Here is a 25,030-nt window from a genome sequence, read left to right as displayed (position 1 = left end):
CAAATGCTTTGATTATATATATTTCTACTGAATTTTTAATTCTTGAAATGCAGCCTTATAGAATATATTAGTATATACTATTGAGTTAATATATACTTTAGAGCTTCTATACTACCTGTTAAGAAACTCTTCCTTGAGTATCTTCAAAATACATGGAGGTCATGTTTAGATTCTGAGCCCAGTAGGGAGGATATGGCAGAGATATTCTTGGTCAGCACTGAGGAATGGGACACACAGTTCAGTGTGAGGGTACATTTTAATATGTAAACTCACACTCTATAATTTTTATACAGATAATGGAGTTCAAAAAAGCAGCATTAACAACCTTAAAAAAGTCATGAAAGGATAACTTGAAATTATAGAAGAGTGGAAAGAAGTCAGATGGGCTTTAGCAGTGAGGATAGTTGAATTGTGGATTTCCATTGTCAGTGGTTTGGATAGGGCGGAGTTTCAGTTGTTGGAGTGGAAGGACTAGTGGATGGGTATGTGTGTGTGTGTGTGTGTATATATATATGTATATATATATATGAATGATGTGTATGTGTGCATCAATGTATTTACATATACACATACAGTATATTTATCATATAACTACTATGTATGTAGATGCATTTATATATAATATACATTTATAAATACATAGATACATATATAAATATATAAATGTAACACATTTATATATACATATATGTGTATATACATATGCATATGTGTGTGTGTGTATAATCAATGAATTAACTTTTGTAAACAGGGAATATTGGTTCATATTTTCTTTTTTTAAATATTTATATTTTAGTTGTAGGTGGACACAATACCTTTATTTCATTTTTATGTGATGCTGAGGATTGAACCCAGTGCCTCATGTGTACTAGGTGGGCATGCTACCACTGAGCCACAACCCTAGCCCCTGGTTTATATTTTCTTATGTATATTTTTAGTTGTAGATGGACACAATATCTTTATTGGTAACAGAATATAAGATTGAAAAAGATATTTAAATAGATTATATCCTTTGTTATTATTCTTAACAGTATTTACTTTTATGTGGTGCTGGGGATCAAACCCAATGCCTCACACTTGCTAGGCAAGCGCTCTACCACTGAGCCACAACCACAGCCTGGTTCATATTTTTAATGCATGTTTTCAGAATGACAATTTCTAATTCTTACAAATAACCAAAGTTTTCTTACCTTGTTTATTTTTTTATTGTTGGTCGTTCAAAACATTACATAGTTCTTAATATATCATATTTCACAATTTGATTCAAGTGGGTTATGAACTCCCATTTTTACCCCGTATACAAATTGCTGTATCACATCAGTTACACTTCCATTGATTTACATATTGCCATTCTAGTGTCTGATGTATTCTGCTGTCTATCCTATTCTCTACTATCCCCCCTCCCCTTCCCTCCCCTCCCCTCTTCTCTCTCTACCCCCTCTACTGTAAATCATTTCTTCCACTTGTATTATTCTTCTCTTACCCCTCATTTCCTCTTATATGTAATTTTGTATAACCCTGAGGATCACCTTCCATTTCCATGCAATTTCCCTTCTTTCTCCCTTTCCCTCCCACCTCTCATCCCTGTTTAATGTTAATCTTCTTCTCAAGCTCTTCGTCCCTGCCCTGTCCTTGGTTACTCCCCTTATATCAAAGAATTCATTTGGCATTTGTTTTTTAAGGATTGGCTAGCTTCGCTTAGCATAATCTGCTCTAATGCCATCCATTTCCCTCCAAATTCTTACCTTGTTTAAAAAGTAAGAAAAGCCCTATTAATAGATATGCTACGCTGTTCTGATTCCTGGGTCCTCAATTCCAAGTACCAAATTTTAGGAAGTTCATATGGTGGTGACTGTTTTAATCTTTCTAGTAATCTTAGAAATAGTGGCATGAAAGTCACTAGGTAGATGAATAAGTGAATTTGTCAGTGAAGATATACACTGTAAGCCACACATGGGAATTGCAGTTGGTAGAAGTTACTTTTTAGAAAGGATGTTCTCAGACTACCTTAAAAAGCTTCATCTAAATTTCCAAAATAGCATTCTTATACCTAAAAATATTCATTTTAATATTATTTATATGTTTAGGTAATAAAATCTACTATTCCAAATAATAAACTTACAACTGCTTGGCATTTAAGTAGGTGCCTAGTAACTATTTTTTGAGGCAATGAATAGTGTGTTAAAAAACAAAATAAATGGGAATTGACTCTTCCTGACCATTTTTCCCCCCAGAAATGCATTGTATTATCATGGAAGCATAAGTAATGAACATTCCCTAAAATGTGTTTGTGAGACAGAAGCAGCTGTTCTTATCAAACCTCATAATAAAAAGAATTAAATCATAAGTGCATAGCTTAAAGAATTACCACAAAGTGAACATAGCCTTGTATGCCACTTAGGAAAATACTTTGAAATTCTAACCTTTATTTTTTGCAATTAACAAAAATGGTTCTGAATTATAAATTAATATTGGTTTGACTTCATAATCTTGGGTAAACAGAACAATATAATTTTAAGTGACATAAAATGCCTCTCTATAATGAGTCCTAAAACTCATGTAGTTACATCCAGTAGTAATTTCAGCTTTCAGATTTATGTCTGTGCTTTTGTGAATAATTTTAAAAAGTTCTTTGTAGGTTTCAAAGTAACCATAGATAATAATTTAGTGTTTGTCATAATTATCTATTATGATTGAAATAATACAGTAAAATATAAGTGAGCTTATTTTAGTTAGTGTTACTGGTTCCTACATGAAAACTTATTGGTGCTTTAGTATAGAACAGCCTAATAGATGAATTTAAAAACATATTGTTGAACCTTGTATACACTTTTTGGGCAAACTAAAGAAACATTCCTAGTTGCTGGCTTTGCAATCAGCTTGGCAAATGGCTATTTTTAGACATGTTGTATGTAGAATGATTTCTTGTGAGTATGATTTAGAAATGTGTCTTATATCCTAATATAGTCCTGTGATTTGTTAAGTAACAGGCTTACTTAGCTTTTTTGTGCCTTTCCAGATCTGTTTTAAATATCTATTTACAAATAAAATGAGTGAAATATTAAGAATAGTCCAATAGGATAATACTTGTGTTGACTTGTACCCTGGAGGTTCTAGTTTAGGTAGGTTGGATCTCACTATGTAAAGTAAGTGTTAGCTAAGCATTTTGTTGAAGTCAGAGTTTTGAAAAACTAATTTCATCTATATTTACTGATGTATTTATTGTTGGATTTGAGTCTAATATACATTTGAACTATTTTTAAGGGAAAAATCAGTCAAATGTATGCATTTTGCATCTTCCCTGGTGCTAATATGTCACAGTAATTGGATGACTAGGATGTAGGGAGACAGAAAAGTGTAATTTTGATTTACTATGAATATAACAAATGAGATAGCCTGTACTTTTGTACATTTTAATAGATAGTTTCAAGTTAAAATTCCTTAGTTTTAAGGCATTGAATGTAGGGAAATATTAAGTTTATGAGTTCAAATCCAGCTGAGATTATTTCCTAATTTAAAAATATAAAATACACAGTGGAGAATTTCCTACATTTGTCTTCCATCTGCAGTTCCTTAAACTTGTTAAATTTTTGTATGATCTATAGAGTCCATGCAAATATCAACAAATATTAATATATATAGTATTATATCCTTCTAATTTTACATGGACTTTAAAAAAATACTTAACAGAAAAGCACTTGGAAGCATAATTTTTAAGAATGAGATACCCAAGCATTCATATATTAATTTATATATATATATATATATATGTGTGTGTGTGTGTGTGTGTGTGTGTGTATATATATATATCTGTATATAATGAAAAAATATATATATATATTTTAAACATAGTACCAAAAGTATGGTGGTGAAGAACAAAAAGATTGCAATGATTAGCTCTATATTCAGCCCTTTTCCTACTATTGTATTCCTTAAAGATATTAAACCCCATAAATAAACAAATCCCATTAGTGAGAGGAGAGAAACAAGGGCAGCCTGCCCAACCTGTTTACAATTGTGAGACTGAGACAACTTGAGAGAAGCAAACTAAGACAGACAAGAGGACTGGTGAAAAAGAGGGCAAGGAACATAACAAGGCAGTTTTCACAAGAGCAAATTGAAGAATATGCAGTTATGTACTGTGTCCATCGGTAAAACTCTTGTCAAGTTGTTTTCTTTTCATATCAATACAAGGTTTACATCAGTCTGCTTTTTATTTGCTTTAAAAGCCTGGATATTAAAAGGTTTGTAAGCATTAAACAAGGAATCTCTTACTAGACAGCCTTAAGTTCAACTTCATAGAAATGGCTAACTGGATTCTAAACCTTGTACTAGCCCCTGATGTCACTCAGTGGCGCCATTTTTCTTCCCTTCTCCAAGTGTTAGAAAAGCGTACCACCTTCTACACACTTCCTTTCTTTTGTATAATAATACTAATGTCACATAAGGTGTATATTTGGTGAATTAAATATATACCATGTTGGCTCGTGTTTTACACTTTTGGGGAGTGGGAAAGACTAAAATACCATTTGAAAAATGTGTCTATAGTTTTGAGAAAAAGCTAGATAACGAAGCTTAACTAGCATTCTTGTATATACTTAAGTTCACCAAGTAAATATAAATTAATCCTAAAAAAGTTTTAAAATTACAGACATTCCACTGCCCTTCTCCCAAAAAGATGTCGTTTCGAAAAATGGATCCTAGCTGTACAATAGGATTTTACTGTCGAAATGTTAAGGACTTCGAACGAGCTTCTGAAGAAATAACTAAGGTACCTGCATTTAAAATATAATAACATTTATAAATGACTTGATTTTTATTAGAGACAGTCTGTTAGAAGACAGGAATCTTTAAATTATGATATTTTGTAAAACTTTAACCTTTAATGTTAATTTTATTAAGAGTATTGTGAATCAGAAAATAAAACTATGTGAGGAGTCTGTGACCAGGTCAAAGTATTGATTGTTCCACTAGGTGGCACTGTTGAAATAAAAATCTGCAAATTGTAGAAATGGGCAAGCAATTGGGTTATATTCTATTTGAAGAGGATTTAAAAGGGCAATCCCTTAGGGGCAGAAAAAAATTAATGAAGTATTTGATCAAGCCAAATTGTGCATTATTTCTTGTTAGTCCAAGTGCTTCTTTTATTTTTTTAAAGAGAAATGGTATTTTTGGATTCCTCAGAACTGCTTTATCAAATGAGCTGTGTTGTTACCTTCCAATAAGCTTGTCTAATCTGATTTATTCTACTTGCTGAATCTTTGAAACAGGTTTATTTAACTTTTTTCTCATTACCTTTAAACTTCTGCATGTTTTTGGTGTTTGAGTACTGTTAAAACACGTAGAGAGCTTTAATCCATGTCTATATTTCCTACTAGAAAATAAAAAAGATTATTTATTTAAGAAGTAAGTGTAACTGGACAGGTCTCTTTATTAGCACCAGTAGTTATAGATTATCCTTTTATCTTACGTAAAGCCAGTACTAAAAGCATTTTTAGTAATTCTTAACTTGGGCTCAGATATAGTAGTAATTTATTACTCTTTTACTTACAGTTAATTTTATTTGGAAAAATGGACATAATAGGTTGAAATTTTATTTTCACAATATAAAAATAGAATAATAATAAGTTGAAGTTTTATTTGCAAAATATAAAAATGGAATAAAAAGGTTAAGTAAAGAATCTTTTTCAAGATTAGGTTTAGTTTGCTTGACCTGCCATGTGAAAAAGGAAATTTAACAGGAATATGACAAAAATAAATGAGGAGAGGAGAAAATTAGATATGGGAGAACCTTTCCCTATTATTAATTTCTCACAGTTGTTGTCTTTTTATTCTTCCTTTCAACATGAAGGCCTCGGTGAACAGAACAAAATATATATTTTCCATTTCCTTCTCCTTTATTACTTGAAATTAGTGTTTACACTTGTATATTTTAGTCTGATAGTTCTTTGTCTTTGTAAAGTGTCACAAATCCAGATGATATTCTGATGTACATTAATGTTGATGAACATTTCCATTAAAAAGTCCCATTTCTCTATTTTCATGAATTTATTTTCTATTTACAATTAGATAAATTTGTTTAAAATAACAGAGCAGGCTGCTCCTGGAATAGAAGCAAACCAAATTATTATGACCAAATTCTTAAAAATTTACAAGTGAGTTGTATATTGATCTATTCTAATTAACAACAGATAGTTATTATAGTTTTTACACTGGAAAAAAATATAAATTATTATTCTTGATCATCAAAGTAATATGCACTATTAAGGCAAAGAATAACAATGTTGAAATGTCTTTTGAAAGCACTGAGAATTTTGTAAGAATCAATGAACTTTGCTGTTCTTTAAGAACTTTTTTAGCAATATCCAGGACTCACTTTGTCAATTAATAATTTGGTCATTTACTTTTGCTTGGGTAGTTGTAAGTTGTTTTTCTTTTTTTCTAAAAACTGAATTTGCCATTTTCAGTTTAACTATTTTATTTTCTTCTCTTGAAAATTAAAACAATTTAAAAAATACTTGTTTCTTTTTTCTTTTTTTTGTTTTAATTAGTTACACATGACAGTACAATGATCTTGACATATCATACATTTGAATCAGATGGGATATAATTTCTCATTTTTCTGAGTGTACAGGTTGCAGAATTACATTGGTCATGCAGTCACATATATACCCACAGCAATAATAAAAATACTTGTTTCTATGTAGGATGTATTTTCAGCTTTCTCACTTTGAAAATGAAGCTAGGTAGTCCAGAGTCTCATGTTTAATTTGTAATGCCCAATAAATGAATATTCTAATAATTCTTTATGCTGTGTAATATTTAAAGTATTAACATAAAATTGTTAAACAAATTCAGTGTTTAACAGAGTTCAGTCCATCAAGTATCTGATTAACTATTATATAAAATGACCAAGATATTATCCTCACTTTTGAACAAGATATAAGACTTCTGCCCTCAAGTAACATTTATGCTTGAGGAGGGGGAATAAGACAAGTACACATATATTACAATGAAATGATAAGCATCCGTACAGAAATGAATTGATGGGGGAAGGAAGAGTGTTGAAATAAGATGTCACATTCAAATTAAAAGTACTTTATTGTGATGGTGATATTTAAGATGAACCTTAAAGTATAGGCTTAATTTTCATTGACTTGGTGAGAGGGAGGGAGTACTTCAAGCTGAGATACTAATAAAAGTAAAGATACAGGTAAAGAGTGTAAAGTTTATCTAAACAATGGTGAATAATCCAATTTGTTAGTTGTCCAGTATATAAAAGGGGCAGGATTTCTTCTCACTATCTGAATCAGACCCCTATGTGTGGCCTGGGAGCCTCCATTTCTATCTAGCAAGCCTCCCAAGTATTCTTATATATTAAATTTGAGAACCACTGTGTAAGACAGAACAACCTGAAGTGTGACACTTTGATGTTCTTTTTAGGTGGCACTAGGACAAACATTTTAATACTTATGTATTTATAGTGATATTAGAAAATGTATCTTACATATTAAATATGATTTTTACTGGTTTTACATGGTTATTTGAATTATATATGATGAAAAGAAAAATATTCATTAATCATACTAGAGATGGCGCATGTAGTAAAAATAGTAAAGACAATATGTAAACATCCAAGGTTTAGGAAACATTGCTATGGAAATAGGGAAGGATGAAGTTAAGAAAAGTATGTTGAAATAATATTATGAAGAAGTGTGAATGCCAGGCTAAAGAATTCTTTAATAATTAAATCTTTTCCCAGTCTTATTCTCTTTTTTTTCTTCCTAGTGGTAACTACTATCCTGAGTTAGTTTATCATATGCATACTTTATATATATTATAAACAGCACATCTTTGCATGTTATTAAACTTTTCACCAGTGATATTTTTATATAAAAAGATAAAGCTGGGCATAGTGGTGCACACCTGTAATCCCAGCAGCTCGGGAAGCTGAGGCAGGAGGATCGTGAGTTCAAAGCCAGTCTCAGCAACTTAGTGAGGCACTTAGCAACTCATTGAGACCCGGTCTCTAAATAAAATATTTAAAAGGGCGGGGATTTGGCTCAGTGGTTAAACACCCCAGTTTAAACCCTGGTACCAGAAAAAGAAAAAAAAAAGATACATATCTTTCTATAACTTTTTCACTTAACAGTGGCTTACAGATTGTTGATATCTATACATTTTGGCCTATCTTGCACTGTTGAATAGTGGTCAATTCTACAATGTACTATTTAAACTTTCTTTTGTTGATGGTCACCTAACTTGTTTCCCAGAAGCAAAAATGACTTATTTAATTTTTAAATTACAAATAATATTTTAAAGAATATTCATGCACATGCATATCTAACACTTTAACTAGGATTACATTAGATACACATTAGATACATTAGACATTGCTAGATATGTGTATTTTGGGGTTTGCTAGATATTGTCAGATACTCTCCAAAGTGATCATAAGAAGCACTGCTGAGAATTTTCAGTGCTTCACACCCTTACCAACACTTGATATTGTCAGACTTTAAAGATTTTAACCAATCTCATGGATAAAAATAAAATAGTATCTCTTTGTAGTTTTAATTTGCATTTCCCTGCTTGACAGTGAGGTTGAGTATCTTACTAAAGTTTATGGGCCCATTTGGTTCCTCTTTTATGAATTTCCTATTCATTTTCTTTCTCTCTTTTTCTATAGGACTGTTTAACTCGAAGAAAATCTTTATAATTTTGGATACTAAAACTTAGTTAACTCCATGTGTTGCAAATATATTCTTCTAGGCTACTATTTTTACTTGTTAATGTTTCTTTCATTTTAATGTAGTCAAATCAGTAAATCTTTTTCTTTATGTTTTTTGGATTTAGTATGAAAGAAATTTTAATAACCAAAAAATCACAGATATACTCTCCTACATTACCTCCAGAAGTTTTATGTTTTACATTGAGAACTCATATATTTTGATATAGGTACCTTCCACCTACCTCCTACCCACCAACACACGTGTGAATTTCATTTCCAGCATGGATAAATGGTTATTTCAGCATCATTTACCAAAAAAGTCCAACTTTTCTTCGTTGATTTGTTATACCTTCTTTAAGTACCTTGACTAGATAGAACAGAAGCTGTGAGTTTGAAGAGAAAGGGATTGGTTTGAAAATCAGCAAGATCAAGCTACCACTTGGACTTGGGATCAAAGGAAAAGGAGAGCTCGGAAAGTCTGTTTTACATCTTGGTGACTAGGAGAAAAATGAATAGTTCATTAATTCAGCAAATATTTAAGTGCTTTCACCCCCACCATTCCACCAAAACTACTCTTCAAGGTCACTGGTAACCCCCACGTTGGTCAAGTCTTAGTTTTCATCTTACTTGTTCTAATGGAAGCATTTAGCATACCTGAACACCTCCTTCACCTTCATATACCTTCTTTAGTTGGTTTTCAGAGCCTCAGCTGCCTTGGTTTTCCTTAATGAGTTGCTGCTTCTTGCATCTTCTTGGGCTGTTCCCTCATCTCTTAAAGTTGGGTGAAAGTATACCATGGCCTAGTGTTTAGTTCCTAGTCTTTAGTTCTCATACCTTCTTTAGCATGGTGATCTCATCCAGTTACATAGCTTTAAATGTCAATTTGAAGAAAATCTTTATAATTTTGGATACTATGGGCTGGGGATGTAGCTCAAGCGGTAGCACGCTTGCCTGACATGTGTGCAGCCTGGGTTCGATCCTCAGCACCACATACAAACAAAGATGTGTCCGCTGATAACTAAAAAATAAATATTAAAATTCTCTCTCTCTCTCTCTCTCTCTTTCTCTCTCTCTCTCTCTCTCTCCCCCCCCCTTCTCTCACTCTCTCTTTAAAAAAATAATTTTGGATACTAAAACTTAGTTAACTCCATGTGTTGCAAATATATTTAAAATTAAATAAGTCAACTAAACCAAGATCTTATCTTTACCCCAAACCTCTTTTCCAAATTATGTATGTCCAGCTATCATTCAACATCCCTTGCATGTCTGATTTACCTATCCAAAAGTAAGTTCCTGGTCTTCCTTTTCTGCTTCTAGTTTTCCTTATCTCATTTGCAGAAAAATCTGTCTTATCTGTTTAGGCAAAAAGTCTTGGCATTACTTCCTTACTATCTCTCACATTCCATAACCAATTATATGATCAAAATATATCTAGACTCAAGACTACTTTTCACCATCTCTATTGCTGCTATCTTGGTCTCAGACACCATCCTTAATAGTCCTCTTACTAGTGTCCAGGACTTACTTCCTGCCCATCCTATTTTCAATTCAATAGTCCCCTCCCCATGTTATCCTTTTAAAACATAAATCAAAGCACTGATATATCCTAGAGCATCTACAATGGTGCCCAGCCCATAGTAAGTGTTCACTTTAGACAGTGATTTCTGGAGCTGGATGTGCTGTGGTGACAAGATAGTTATTACTCCTGGATTTATGAACTTTGTGGCATAGAGGAGAAGAGAACATTAAACATGCAACTGTATAACAAAAATCAAAAGCTCCATGAAGAAAAAAAATACAGTGTTAAAAGAAAGAAAATAGAGACTTAATTTGAAAGTACAAAAGCATTTCAGAGTGTTTATTCATTACGTTATCATTAAGGATTTTAACTGGCCCATGAAACCTGCCACACGTCGAGTAAGAAATCACCAAGAGAAGACTGAATGTTCTTCTAAATATTATGGGCCTAATTAACACAGTTTCATGACCTGCTTTCAGAATGCGTGAATGCCTTGAATCCGGAACAGGTAAAGTGGGCCTTTCTTTAGCATGGTGATCTTAGCACATTTCAGGTAGAGTTATGAATAGATTTTTATCTCACTGAAATGGTCACCTTTGGAATCTCTGTGGACAAGAGGCAAATCATCCAATTGAGGGAAGAATCAAGGGAAGTGGAATTTGATCAGGTGAATATGATGAAGTCTGATTTCCTGCAAGTGTTTTCAGAGTAACCACTGTTCCTGTCTATGCCTTTAGGAACTCTATGGAATAGTTCTATTTAACCTTGTTTCTAATCTGTTAGTTTCATTTGTTTTCTTTCTCCCCCACCCCTGTCCCTCCCTCCCTCCCTCCCTTCCTATCCCTCCGTTGTGTCTTCATGCCCTTTTTTCCTTCCTTCATGGTTTTTGGTTGTTGTTTTGTCTTTGTTTTTGGTACTGGGGATTGAACCCAGTGTGCTTCACCATTGAGCTACATCCCTAGTCCTTTTTACTTTTTATTTTGAGACAGGGTTCCACCAAATTGCTGAGGCTGGCCTCAAAACCAAGATCTTCCTGAATCAGTCTCCCTGAGTAACTGGAATTAGAGCTGTGCACCACCATGCCTGTTTCCTACATGTTTTTTAAGTTACTGAAAGAAAGGGGATAAAAGTCTCTAATTGTGATTATGGAGTTGTCAATTTCTCCTGTTCTGGCCCTTTGATTAATATATTTGAGGCTATATTATTGGTCACATACAAATTTAGAATTGTTAGTCCTTCCTGTTGCTTTGAATCATTTTACAATCATTATGTCCCTCTATTTCTAATAATTTCTTGCATTTAAATTGTTTTTGTGCTTTGTTGAATCCTGTAGGATTAAAATTTCTTGCATTTATTTAATAGTCACCTTACCCTTTCTGATGCCCTTTATTCCTTTCTTTATTATGCTGCTTTCTTCTCAGATCATTTTGCTTCTCTCTGAAGACCTTTCATTATTATTTCTTTTTTTCTTCATTATTATTTCTTTTAGTGCTTTTTGCTGGTGAAAAATTCTCTCAGTTTTTGCTTGTTTGACTATATCTTTATTTTGCTTTCATTAAAATATTGAAACAATTGCAAATGTACAGAAAAGTTGAAAATGTAATACAAATAATTCTTTACTATTTGAGAGTTAGTTAATACCTGGTGTCCAGTTATCTATCAAAATCAGGAAAGTCACATAGTACATTTCTACCCCTCAAAAACTATACAAGCTTCACCACTTATCCTGGTAATGCTCTATGTAGCAAAATAATCCAGTTCAGAATATGTTGCATTTATATATCTTGAGTCTCCTTTAATCTAGATCAGTTTCTTTTCTTTCTTGACTTTTATGTGACCTTGATTTTTTCTGAGAAAACAGGACACTTTTTTAAAAAATAGGACATTTGAAAATTTTGTAGATTGTCTCCTTGGTTTGGGTTTATCTGATATTTTCTCATGAATTTCAGGTTCTACATTTTTTGTGTATCACAGAGGGGAATGCTGTATTCTTCTCATTACATTCCTTGATTGGCACTTGATTTTGATTTGTCTTTTTATTGGTGAAGTTAACTTTAATCACTTGATTAAGGTGATTTCTACCAAGTTCCAGTCAGCTTTCAGTGTATTGCCAGAGAGACTCCCTGAGTCCTGGATTGGATGCCTCCTTTGCCCAGGCAAAAGCCCATCTAGTGGCTTAGAATGAATTATATGGGGAGGAAAGGGAAGAGGAGAGCCTACTTTTAGTATTTATTATGGTTTGGGTCTAGAGTGTCTTCCAAAGGCTCATGTGTGAATGGTTGGTTCCCAGTGCAGCAGTGTTCAGAAGTGGGACTCTTAGGAAGTGATTGGATCATGAGCTCTAACCTTATCAATGGATTAATTATGGATGGATTCATAGTTGAAGGGACTATTATGAGGTGATGGAAACTGTAAGAGGTAAAACCTAGTTGAAGGGAATGAATCCTTGGGGACTGTATCTTGTTCCTAGTTTCTTCCTTCCCCATCCCTCCCTCTCCCTCCCTGTCTGCTTCCTGGCCACCATAAGGTGAGCAGCTCTTTTCCACCAAACCCTCTCTACTGCGATGCTGTGCCTTCCCACAGGCCTAGAGCAGAGGAACCAGCCAACCATAGACTGAAACTTCTGGGACCAAAAAGTCATTCCTTAGTTGAATTTCTCAGGTATTTTGTCATAGCAGTCACTGACTAACACAGTATTGAAGGATATTTTCACTAGATTTAGAGTTCCATGTTGGCAATTGTTTTCTTTCAGTACCTTAAAGATATTTTTTCCATTGTCTTCTTTCCTGTATCATTTCTTAATCTATTTCATCTCTTTCAGATTTTTACTTCTCGAGACTTACTTGTCTTGATAGCTCTCAGATGCTTTATCAACAATCATTTATCTACCCCTTTCTAATGGTTGTTCTTGGTGGTAGGGTTAACTCTATCTTGACCTTCCTAATAAATATATTTATAAAAATACTTGTTTAGGTATTTCCTTTAAGGTATGAGACTATTAAATAAAAAGACCCATTTCTAAATTATAATATAAAAATTAGTTATATTTCTATATTTTATTAGAATTTTACTTCATGAGAACTATTTATAGAAAGGGATATGTATATTTTATTTTATATACATACAAATAAAATTTGACATTAAAGTGAATTATAAAAGTACTAAAGTAAAATAAAACAAATGAGCAGAATTTGATTATTGTATAAAAACTTATACAACTGATTTTCTGGATGTTCATCTCCCAAACTGGGTCGATCCCCTTTCTCCATCTCGCATTTCTTGTCTGATGCATCAGCAAATCCTATCATCTTACCTTCAAAATACATTACTACATCTTCCTTGGGATTATTGCAATAGCTTCCTTATTGCCCCTGCACTACCCACAGTCTGTTATCAACACAGCCACCAGAACAACTCTGTTTAGAATGTAACTAAGATTGCATTACTAATTTTTATTCAGAATCTTACAGTAGCTTTCCAATTCATTCAGAATAAAAGTCCATACCCTTATAAATTCTTGAGGGATTAAGGGAATCTAAATGGAATTTTTCCCCCACCCCATTAACTCTTTGACCTTATCTCCTATGACTCTCCTGCCAGCTCCCAGGTTCAGACACACTAGTCTCCTTGGAAATGATAGGTGTCCTCTGTTTCTAGGAATGTGTTTCCTTCCCACAGACATTCACTTCTTTCAGGTCTTTAGTCAAGGGACACCTTCCTAGTCCTCCCCTGGCCATCCTTTGTATATTTGTAGTTAACCTTCTTCCTTGTTTTGTTTTTCTCTTTAACACACATTACTATCATTCATTTAAATGTACACAAACACACATATATACATGTGTGTATATATTTTACTATATCATATATGCACACATTCTGTTATTTCACTGAAATGTAATCTTAACTAAGGCAAGAATTATTATTATTTTTTATTGGTTGTTCAAAACATTACAAAGCTCATGACATATTATCTTTCATACATTTGACTCAAGTGGGTTATGGACTCCCATTTTTACCCCAAATACAAATTGCAGAATCACATCGGTTACCCATACACATTTTTACATAATGCCATATTAGTGACTGTTGTATTCTGCTACCTTTCCTATCCCCTACTATCCCCCCTCCCCTCCCCTCCCATCTTCCCTCTCTACCTCATCTGCTGTTGTTCAATTCTCTCCCTTGTTTCCCCCCACCCTTTCCCCTCACAACCTCTTATATGTAATTTTGTGTAACATTGAGGGTTTCCTACCATTTCCATACATATTATTATTTTTAAAAATCTATCTATTGTGTCCCAGGCTTCTTTACTTGAGAACAAAGTAATGAGTGATATGGAATTAAAATCAAAACACCATTAAACTTTACTTTCCCTCCAGCCAGTTCCCCCAAATGCCCTGTCCCCATCTTAGTGTTTTTTTTTCTTTTTTTAGATTTTTTGTGTAGATGTACAGCATGCCTTTATTTTATTATTTTGTTTATTTATGCAGAGCTAAGGATTGAACCCAGTGCCTCATACATGTTAGGCAAGTGCTCTGCCACTAAGCTATAGCCCCGGCCTTCCAATCCCTTTCTTTTTGATTAAAGAACTTAATCCTATGGACTCTGGGTTCTCTTTCCCCATCTTCTCTCCTTTCTTCTACCCAGATTCCTGGGAAGGGCAGGTGCCTCAGTTTTAAAGTACACACATTTTAAAAAGTAAAATTGCAAAAAAAGGCTCATGTTGAAAATCAGGAGTACCTTGCCATGTTATTCCCTACTCCAAAGGGTATCTCTTCAGAGATAGTCTATAATTTCTTAATTAATCCACTTTTGATATTGTTAGTATCCTCTTATAGTACTTGCAGGGATTTAGCTCTCTTTTTATATCCCTTCTCTTCATTTCTCCTTCCAGCCAGACTCCCAAGTATAGTTATAGCACAGACTCTAAATTGCTATTCACTGTTCACATCATGCCATAGTAATGTTACTGATTACACTAATTAGTTCACTAATCACATAATGTATTATGATTGCAGTTTTTTCCCTAATCTTCATTTTTCTTGGACTTAGCACTAACCTTTCCCCTTTTTTTAAGTTTTCTCTGTACATATTTATTTTTTCCTAAACATCCAGTCTTATCATACAAATACCTAGCAGTAAATTATAACTAAGTACAAATGTAGGAGAATCATATCTTTTTGCCTTCCTTTCTTTCTTTTCTGGTGACTGACTTCTTCCTGTTTCTCTTCACTCCAGTCTTAACTGCTCTGTAGGTCTGGTACAGAATTGCAAGTTTGGAACTACCTAATGCTACTTTCCTATATTGGATCTCCTGTCTTCTTATCTTTTAGTTTATTCCTTCTTTTGCAAAAGCATTCTTTCTAGTACCTTCCTAAGAAAAGGATGTGACTGCAGATATAGCTCAGTAGTAGAGCACTTGCCTGGCTTGTGGCAAGGTCCTGGTTCAGTCTCCAACATCACACACACACACACACACACACACACACACACACAGAAGAAAGGCATGAATTCCTCTTTTGTTTTCCTTATTCTTTCTTTCTGCAGCTCTTATTACACAATTGCTTCTTAATTGCTTTTCTAATTTTTCCCTATCTTCATATTTTTGTACTGGGAAATTTTCTTAACTCTTCTATTGTTCCTAAATTTCAGTTATAAATATATATTTTTAGGTGTTATTTGTACTTTTCTATTATTCCTTTTTCATAGTATTCTTTTTTGAGGATGTATTTTCTCATTTCCCTGAGGAAATTAATTATAGTAATTTTTTAGTTTTCTTCTGGTTTTTTTTTTTTTTGGTTATGTTTCCTTCTAGATCATTGCTTTTTTTGTTGCTGCTGTTTTTGCTTTTTCTTAGAACCTTGTGGTTTTCCACTAGCTGCTTTTCTCATTAAAGACTGGTGATCTTCTGGGTCTTTTTGTATTCAAGAGTGGGGCACACTGAGTATTAGCTCTGTGTGTTTGAACATGGCTTTTTAGCTGGTGACTTTAATACTAGGGTGATTATGTAGTGAGCTTGCCTTTTAATTGGGTCACCCCCACAGATGAATAAGTAGTGGTCTCTTCTCTCTCTATATATATATATATGTGTGTGTGTGTGTGTGTGTGTGTGTGTGTGTGTGTATTGCATTCTCAGAGAGAAGCTCTGCCATCTCCTGTTTATGGAATTTGTTACCTCTTGGATCTCCAGGAACATAAAGTGAAGGATGCTTAGGGCCCTGCAGTTTAGTTTTTTAGACTGATGCTTATTTTTTACCTTCTGGAGTCATCACTGTGCCTAGTGTACTAAAGCCTATATCTTTTTTCAGTTTTCCCAAAGAATAAATCTTTATTTTCCTAGATGATGGATGGCTCAAGGGGAGTAAAGAAGAATATTGATTACAAGGTAGGACCTGGAAAATTTTTAATTACTTTCCTTGTTTTCATCTATATATTCATCTTTGCTATCCATGATGTCTTTCACCTTTTTGCGTTGTTCCTCTCCCAAGTTCTGTGAGATGAACTTGTTTACTTTCTATAGATAACCTAACACAACTCCTTCCCCACTCACAAACTTAGATTATAGTTCCTATGCTCTGTGGTCTTGTAAATGAGGTAGGTAGTTTTTTATCTCATATCCTCTTCTCTTTTTAAAGCCTGTATCAAATAAGATATTCTTTTTCAGTGATAAGCATATTACCTAAAAGTGCTGATGTTTGGGACCAGAAAGTTGCAAATAAAAATGTATTAGGAATTTATTTCTAGAATGGATGTCAGCGCAGGAAAAAAAGTACATATATTTTCTAGCTACAGAAAAAAATTTATATTATAGCCATTAAATCCTAGGGATTTTTCAATCTAAAGCTAATATTTTTTTGAGTCCTCACCTTAGGTCAAGTACTGTTCTAAGTACATTATACATGCACTTATATACATTAACTCAGTCTATACAAACCACCTGTAGGCAGCATATTGTTGGATCTTGTTTTGTGATCCATTCTACTAGCCTGTGTCTCTTAATTGGTGAGTTTAAGCCATTAACATTTAGGGTTATTATTGAGATATGGGTTGTTCTTCCAGCCATATTTGTTTATTTATGTTACTAAACATGTTTTGTTTTCCTCTTTGATTATTTTTCCCCCCTTTACTGTACTACCTCCCACTGTTGGTTTTCATTGTTATTTTCCATTTCCTCTTCCTGAAATGTTTTGCCAAGGATTTTTTGAAGAGATGGTTTTCTAGCTGCAAATTCTTTTAACTTTTATTTATCGTGGAAGGTTTTAATTTCATCTTCCATCCTGAAGCTTAATTTCGCCGGATACACGATTCTTGGCTGGAACCCATTTTCTTTCAGTGTTTGAAATATGTTATTCCAGGATCTTCTAGCTTTCAGAGTCTGTGTTGAGAGATCAGCTGTTATCCTGATTGGTTTACCCCTAAATGTAATCTGCTTCCTTTCTCTTGTAGCTTTTAAAATTCTCTCCTTATTCTGTATGTTGGGCATCTTCATTATAATGTGTCTAGGTGTGGATCTCTTATGATTTTGCACATTCGGCGTCCTATAGGCTTCTAGGATTTGGGATTCTGTTTCATTCTTCAAGTCTGGGAAGTTTTCTCGTATTATTTCATTGAATAGATTGTTTATTCCTTTGGTATGGACCTCCATGCCTTCCTGTATCCCAATGACTCTTAAGTTTGGTCTCTTTATGTTATCCCATATCTCTTGGATGTTCTGCTCATGGTTTCTTAACTGTCTTGCTAAGCTGTCTATGTTCTTTTCAAGTTGAAATACTTTGTCTTCATTGTCTGATGTTCTATCTTCTAAGTGTTCTACTCTGCTGGTAGTATTCTCAATTGAATTTTTAAGTTGGTTTATTGCTTCCTGCATTTCTAGGATTTCTATTTGTTTGTTTTTTATTTCCTCTATCTCCCTGTATAATTGATCCTTTGCTTCTTGGATTTGTTTATGTAATTCCTTGTCAAAGTGATCTTTCATTGTCTGATTTTGCTGTCTCATGTCTTCCTTGAGACTCCAGATCATCTGAAGCATGTATATCCTGAATTCTTTATCTGACATTTCATCTGTTGCAGCTATTACCTCTTCTAAAGTTGAGTTGACCTGCATTGCTTGTGGTCCTTTCTTTCCTTGTCTTTTCATACTGCTCGCATTTCTTGGTAAAACTGTTGTGGTTTTGAAATTTTCCCCCTATTTATTTATATTGGTCTTGTATAGTTGAAAAATCTCCCTTGCAGAGCGGGTAGTTACTGTGCTCCTCCTCCAATTGGGGTGATCTGTCTACTACGCTGGCGGGCCGCTAGGCCTGCTCTGCCGGTCAGTCGCAGGTCTGCCCAACCTGCGGGCGCGGGTGTCGGCTCTGCTCTGGCCCCACACCAATTGTGGTGACGTGACTACCACGCCCACGGGTCGTTGGGCCTGATCCGGATGCGGCGGCGGCTCTGCTCAGCCCCTACTCCAATTGGTGTGACGTGTCTACCACGCTGGCAGGCCTCTGGGCCTGTTCCACCGGTGGGTCGCAGGTCTTCCTACCTTGCGGGCTCGGGCGGCAGCTCTGCTCGGCCCCCACTCCAAATGGGGCTACCTGACTGCCACTCCGGCGGGTCACTGGGCCTTTTCCGGACACGGGCGGCGGCTCTGCTCCACCTCCACTCCGACCAGTGTGACGTGTCTGTCTCACCGGTCGGCCGCTGGGCCCGTTCCGCCTGTGGGCCGCCGGTCTGCCTACCTTGCGAGCTCTGGTGGCGGCTCTGCTCGGCCCCCACTCCAAATGGGGTGACTTGACTGCCACGCCAGTGGGTCGCTGGGCCTTTTCCGGGCACAAGCAGTGGCCCTGCTCAGCCCCCACTCCAATCTGTGCGATGTGTCCACCACGCTGGCAGGCCACCGGGCCTGTCCCGCCGGTGGGTCGCAGGTCTGCCTACCTTGCAGGCTTGGGCGGCGGCTCTGCTCGGCCCCTACTCCAAATGGGGTGACTTGACTACCACGCCATCGGGTCACTGGACCTGATCCAGGCGTGGGCGGCTGCTCTCTTCAGCCCCAGCTGCAGTTGGGGTGACGTGATACCATGCCGGCAGATCGCTTGGCCTGTTCTGGGGGCAGGCGGCAGTTCCACTCTGCCCCTCTGGTCCCCACAGCACCCAGAAGGACCCGGACCGAGAAGCAGTTTCCACGGGATCCCCAGCCCAGGGCCAAAGCAGCTCCGGGAGCCAGAACCCGGCCGCCCCGAGCTCGGTGCACGCTCTGCTGGGAGCGCGCTCCAAGAAGCAGACTCCGCGGGTTCCCCCAGCCCTGGGCCAAAACAGTTCCGGGAGCCAGAACCCGGCTGCTCAGAGCTCGGTGCCCGGTCCGCTAGGAGCAGGCTCCAAGAAGCAGTCTCCGTGGGTTCCCCAGCCCTGGACCAAAGCAGCTCCGGGAACCAGAACCCGGCTGCTCAGAGCTCGGAGCACGCTCTGCTAGGGGCGAGCTCCAAGAAGCCGTCTCCGCAGGTTCTCTAGCCCTGAGTCTGAGCTATCAGTCTGCGAGACGCAGGCAAATAACAGCCTGAAATCACCTGTTCCGTAGCTGAATGAGCTGAGATCAGTAGAAAACAGGGATGCTTATGTCAGCTCTCCAAGATGGCGGCCGCTGGCCTCCTCCGTGGACTGACCGGTGTGGAGAACCAAACTGGACCGCTTCCCTCCTCCGTCTCAAACCCAGAACTAAGCACTGAGCGCAGCCATTCCACCGCTGGCAGAAGCCCACAGAATCTGCAGCGCTGCACCTCCTTGCCGCCACCTCTCCGCTTCCCAGCGCCCAAATGTCTTTTTTTTAATGTAAATTTTAAAAATTTTATTTATTTTTTTAAAATATTTTTTGCAGTTGGATACAATATCTGTATTTTTATGTGTGCTGAGGATCGAACCCAGGGCCTTGCATGTGCTAGGGGAGTACTCTACCGCTGAGCCACGACCCCGGCCCAAATTTTTTTAAATTTATATATGACAGCTGAGTGTATTACAATTCTTATTACATATATAGAGTACAATTTTTCATATCTCTGGTTGTATACATAGTATATTCACACCAATTTGTGTCTTCATACATGTATTTTGGATAACAATGATCATCACATTCCACCATCATTTATAACCCTATGTCCCCTATGTCCCCTCCCTTCCCCTTCAATCCCTTTGCCCTATCTAGAGTTCTTATGTAGAGTTCATCTATTCCTCCCATGCTCCCTATTTCTATCCCACTATGAATCAGCCTCCTTATATCAAAGAAAACATTCAGCATTTGGTTTTTTGGGATTGGTAACTTCACTTAGCATTATCTTCTCTAACTCCATCCATTTATCTGCAAATGCCATGATTTTATTTCTCTTTTATTGCTGAGTAATATTCCATTGTGTATATATGCCACATTTTTTTAATCCATTCATCTATTGAAGGGCATCTAGGTTGGTTCCACAGTTTAGCTATTGTGAATTGTGATGCTATAAACATTGATGTGACTGTGTCCCTATAGTATGCTTTTTTTTTTTAAGTCCTTTGGGAATAGACCAAGGAGAGGGATAGCTGGGTCAAATGTTGGTTCCATTTCCAATTTTCCAAGAAATCTCCGATCTGCTTTCCATATTGCTGCACCAATTTGCTGTCCCACCAACAGTGTATGAGTGTATCTTTTTCCCCACATCCTCGACAACACTTATTGTTGTTTGTATGCATAATAGCTGCCATTCTGACTGGAGTGAGATGAAATCTTCAAGTGGTTTTGATTTGCTTTTCTCTAATTGCTAATGATGATGAACATTTTTTCATATATTTGCTAATTGATTGTACATCATCTTCTGAGAAGTATCTTTTCAGGTCTTTGGCCCATTTATTGATTGGGTTTTTTGTTTTTGTTTTTGTTTTTTTTTTTCTTTTTCTTTTTGGTGTGTAGCTTTTTGAGTTCTGTATATACCCTAGTGATTAGTGCTCTTTCTGATGTGTGAGGGGACAAGATCTGCTCCCAAGACGTAGGCTCTCTATTCACCTCACAGATTGTTTCTTTTATTGAGAAGAAGCTTTTTAGTTTGAGTCCATCCCATTTATTGATTCTTGATTTTAATTATTGCACCAAAGGAGTTGTATTAAGGAAGTCGGGGCCTAATCCCACATGATGGAGATTAAGGCCTACTTTTTCTTCTATTAGACGCAGGGTCTCTGGTTGTATTCTTAAGTCCTTGATCCATATTGAGTTGAGTTTGTGCATAGTGAGAGATAAAGGTTTAATTTCATTTTGTTGCATATGGATTTCCAGTTTCCCAGCACCATTTGATGAAGAGGCTATCTTTTCACCAATGCATATTCTTGGCACCTTTGTCTAATATAAGATAATTGTAATTTTGTGGGTTAGTTCTGTGTCCTGTATTCTGTACCAATGGGCTATCACTCTGTTTTGGTGCCAATACCATGCTGTTTTTGTTACGCTTGCTCTGTAGTTAAGGTCTGGTATAGTGATGCCACCTGCTTCATTCTTCCTGTTAAGGATTGCTTTAGCTATTCTGGGTCTCTAATTTTTCCAGATGAATTTCATAATTGCTTTTTCTATTTCTATGAGGAATGTCATTGGGATTTTGATTGGAATTACATTAAATCTGTATATTGCTTTTGGAAGTATGGTCATTTTGATAATATTAATTCTGCCTATCTAAGAGCAAGGTAGATCTTTCCATATTCTTCTTTTTTGTTTTTAAAGAGGGGGGGGGAGGGGGGAGGAGGGAGGGGGGAGGGGGAGGGAATGAGAATGAATCTTTTTTTTTTGTAGATGAACACAATACAATGCCTTTATTTTTATGTGGTGCTGAGAATCGAACCCGGGTCCCGCCTGTGCTAGGTGAGCGCTCTACCGCTGAGCCACAACCTCAGCCCAATCTTTCCATCTTCTAAGGTCTTCCTTGATTTCTTTCTTTAGTGTTCTGTAATGTTCATTATATAGATCTTTCACCTGTTTTGTTAAGTTGATTCCCAAGTATTTTTTTTATTTATTTATTTATTTATTTATTTATTTATTTATTTATTTATTTATTTTGAGGCTATTGAGAATGGGATAGTTTTCCTCATTTCCCTTTCTGAGGATTTGTCACTGATATACAGAAATGCCTTTGATTGATTGGTGTTCATTTTATATCCTGCTACCTTGCTGAATTCATTTACTAGTTCTAGAAGTTTTCTGGTGGAACTTTTAGGGTCTTGTAGGTATAGAATCATATCTTCAGCAAATAGTGCCAATTTGAGTTTTTCTTTTCCTATGTGTATCCCTTTAATTTCTTTCATCTATCTGATTGCTCTGGCCAGTGTTTCAAGAACTATGTTAAATAGAAGTGGTGAAAGGGGGCATCCCTGTATTGTTCCAGTTTTTAGAGGGAATGCCTTCAATTTTTCTCCATTTAGGATTTTGTCCTGGGACTTACATAGATAGCCTTTATGGTATTGAGACATATTCCTAATATCCCAAATTTTTCTAGTGTTTTAAACATAAAGGGGTGCTGTATTTTGTCAAATGTCATATGATTCTTATCTTTAAGTCTGTTGATGTGATGAATTACATTTATTGATTTTCGTATCTTGAACCAACTTTGCATCCTTGGGATGAATCCCACTTGATCATGATGCATGATCTTTTTGATATGTTTTTGTATGCAATTTTCCAGAATTTTATTGAGAATTTTTGCATCTATGTTCATTAGAGATGTTGGTCTGAAGTTTTCTTTTTCTTTTTTTTTTTTTTTAATGTATTTTTGCCTGGTTTTGGAATCAGGGTGATACTGGCCTCATAGAATGAGTTTGGAAGTGCTGCCTCTTCTTCTATTTCCTGAAATAAATTGGAGAGTATTGGTATTTGTTCTTCTTTAAAGGTCTTGTAGAATTCCACTGTGTATCTATCTGGACCTGGACTTTTCTTTGTTAGTAGACTTTTGATGGCATCTGCTATTTCATCACTTGAAATTGATCTGTTTAAATTGTGTATATCATTCTGATTCAATTTGGGCAAATTATATGACTCTAGAAATTTGTTGATGCCTTTGATATTTTCTATTTTTATTGGAGTATAGATTTTCAAAATAATTTCTAATTATCTTCTGTATTTCTGTAGTGTCGGTTGTGATATTTCTTTTTTCATCACGTATGTTAGTGATTTGAGTTTTCTCTCTCCTTCTCTTTGTTAGTGTGGCTAAGGGTCTGTCAATTTTATTTATTTTTTTCAAAGAACCAACTTTTTGTTCTGTCAATATTTTCAGTTGTTTCTTTTGTTTCCATTTCATTGATTTCAGCTCTGATTTTAATTATTTCCTGTCTTCTGCTGCTTTTGGTATTGATTTGTTCTTATTTTTCTAGGGCTTCGAGATGTAGTGTTAAGTCATTTATTTGTTGACTTTTTCTTCTTTTAAGGAATGAATTCCATGCAATAAAGTTTCCTCTTAGAACTGCTTTCATAGTGTCCCAGAGATTTCAATATGTTGTATTTGTGTTCTCATTCACCTCTAAAAACTTTTTAATCTCCTCCTTGATGTCTTCTGTAACCCATTGTTCATTCAGTAGCATATTATTTACCAGATGTTGGAGTGGATTTTATTTCTTATTTTATCATTGATTCTAATTTCATTCCATTATGATCTGATAGAATACAGGGTAGTATCTCTACTTTTTTATATTTTCTAAGAGTTGTTTTGTGGCATCATATATGGTCTATTTTAGAGAAGGATCCATGTGCTTCTGAGAAGAAAGTATATTCTCTCGTTGAAGGTTGGAATATTCTGTATATGTCAGTTAAGTCTAAGGTATTGATTGTATTATTGAGTTCTATAGTTTCTTTGGTGAGCTTTTGTTTGGAAGATCTATCTAGTGATGAAAGAGGTGTGTTAAAGTCACCCAAAATTATCATGTTGTGGTCTATTTGACTCCTGAACTTGCGAAGAGTTTGTTTGATGAACATAGCTGCTGCATTGTTTGGGGCATATATATTTGTAACTGTTCAGTCTTGTTGGTGTATGGTTCCCTTGAGCAGTTTGTAATGTCCTTCTTTATCCTTTTTGATTGACTTTAGCTTGAAGTCTACTTTATTTGATATGAGGATGGATGCTACCTGCTTGCTTCGCAGTCCACGTTAGTGGGTTGGATTTTTCCTAACCCTTCACCTTCAGTCTGTAGATGTCTTTTCCTATGAGATGGGTCTCTTGCAGGCAGCATATTGTTGGGTTTTTTTTTGTTTTGTTTTGTTTTTTTTGACCCAATCTGTTAGTCTATGTCTTTTGATTGGTGAGTTTAGGCCATTAATATTCAGGGTTATTATTGAGACATGATTTGTATTCCCAGCCATTTTTGTTTATTTTTGGTATTTAACATGACTTAGTTTCTCTCTGATTAGATTTTCCTTTAGTGTAACCCCTCCTCTGCTGATTTTCATCATTGTTTTTCGTTTCCTCTTCTGAAATATTTTGCTGAGGATGTTCTGTAGTGCAGGCTTTCTAGTTGTAAATTCTTGTAACTTTTGTTTATCATGGAAGGTTTTTATTTCATCATCAAATCTAAAGCTTAGTTTTGCTGGATATAAGATTCTTGGTTGCATCCATTTTTTTTTTTTTTTCAGAGCTTCGTATGTGTTGTTCAACAATCTCTTGGCTTTGAGGGTCTGGGTTGAAGAATCTGCTGAGATACGAATTGGTTTCCCCTGTATGTGATATGATTCCTTTCTCTTGGGGCTTTTAAGATTCTATTCTTATTCTGTATGCTAGGCATTTTCATTGTAATGTGCCTTG

The 25,030-nt window shown here is 35.7% G+C and overlaps 1 protein-coding gene across 6 annotated transcripts in view; it reads left to right on the top strand.

Annotated features, from left to right (window-relative positions):
* Nucleotides 1-25,030, top strand: part of ATG4C (autophagy related 4C cysteine peptidase) — a 104,580-nt gene that overhangs the window by 70,492 nt on the left and 9,058 nt on the right. For 5 of the 6 annotated variants that reach the window (XM_081308494.1, XM_081308491.1, XM_081308492.1 and 2 more), the window contains one exon: nucleotides 4,652-4,771. The exons of the other annotated variant lie outside the window; for it this stretch is intronic. In XM_081308494.1, coding sequence (XP_081164620.1) covers nucleotides 4,652-4,771 — 120 coding nt within the window. The remainder of the gene's footprint in view (nucleotides 1-4,651; nucleotides 4,772-25,030) is intronic. 6 annotated transcript variants of the gene reach the window in all.

Source organism: Spermophilus citellus (genome assembly GCF_964194105.1).
Source record: "Spermophilus citellus genome assembly, chromosome: 9".
In the NCBI taxonomy this organism is placed as follows: Eukaryota; Metazoa; Chordata; class Mammalia; order Rodentia; family Sciuridae; genus Spermophilus; species Spermophilus citellus.
This window is presented reverse-complemented; position numbering and strand designations above follow the sequence as displayed.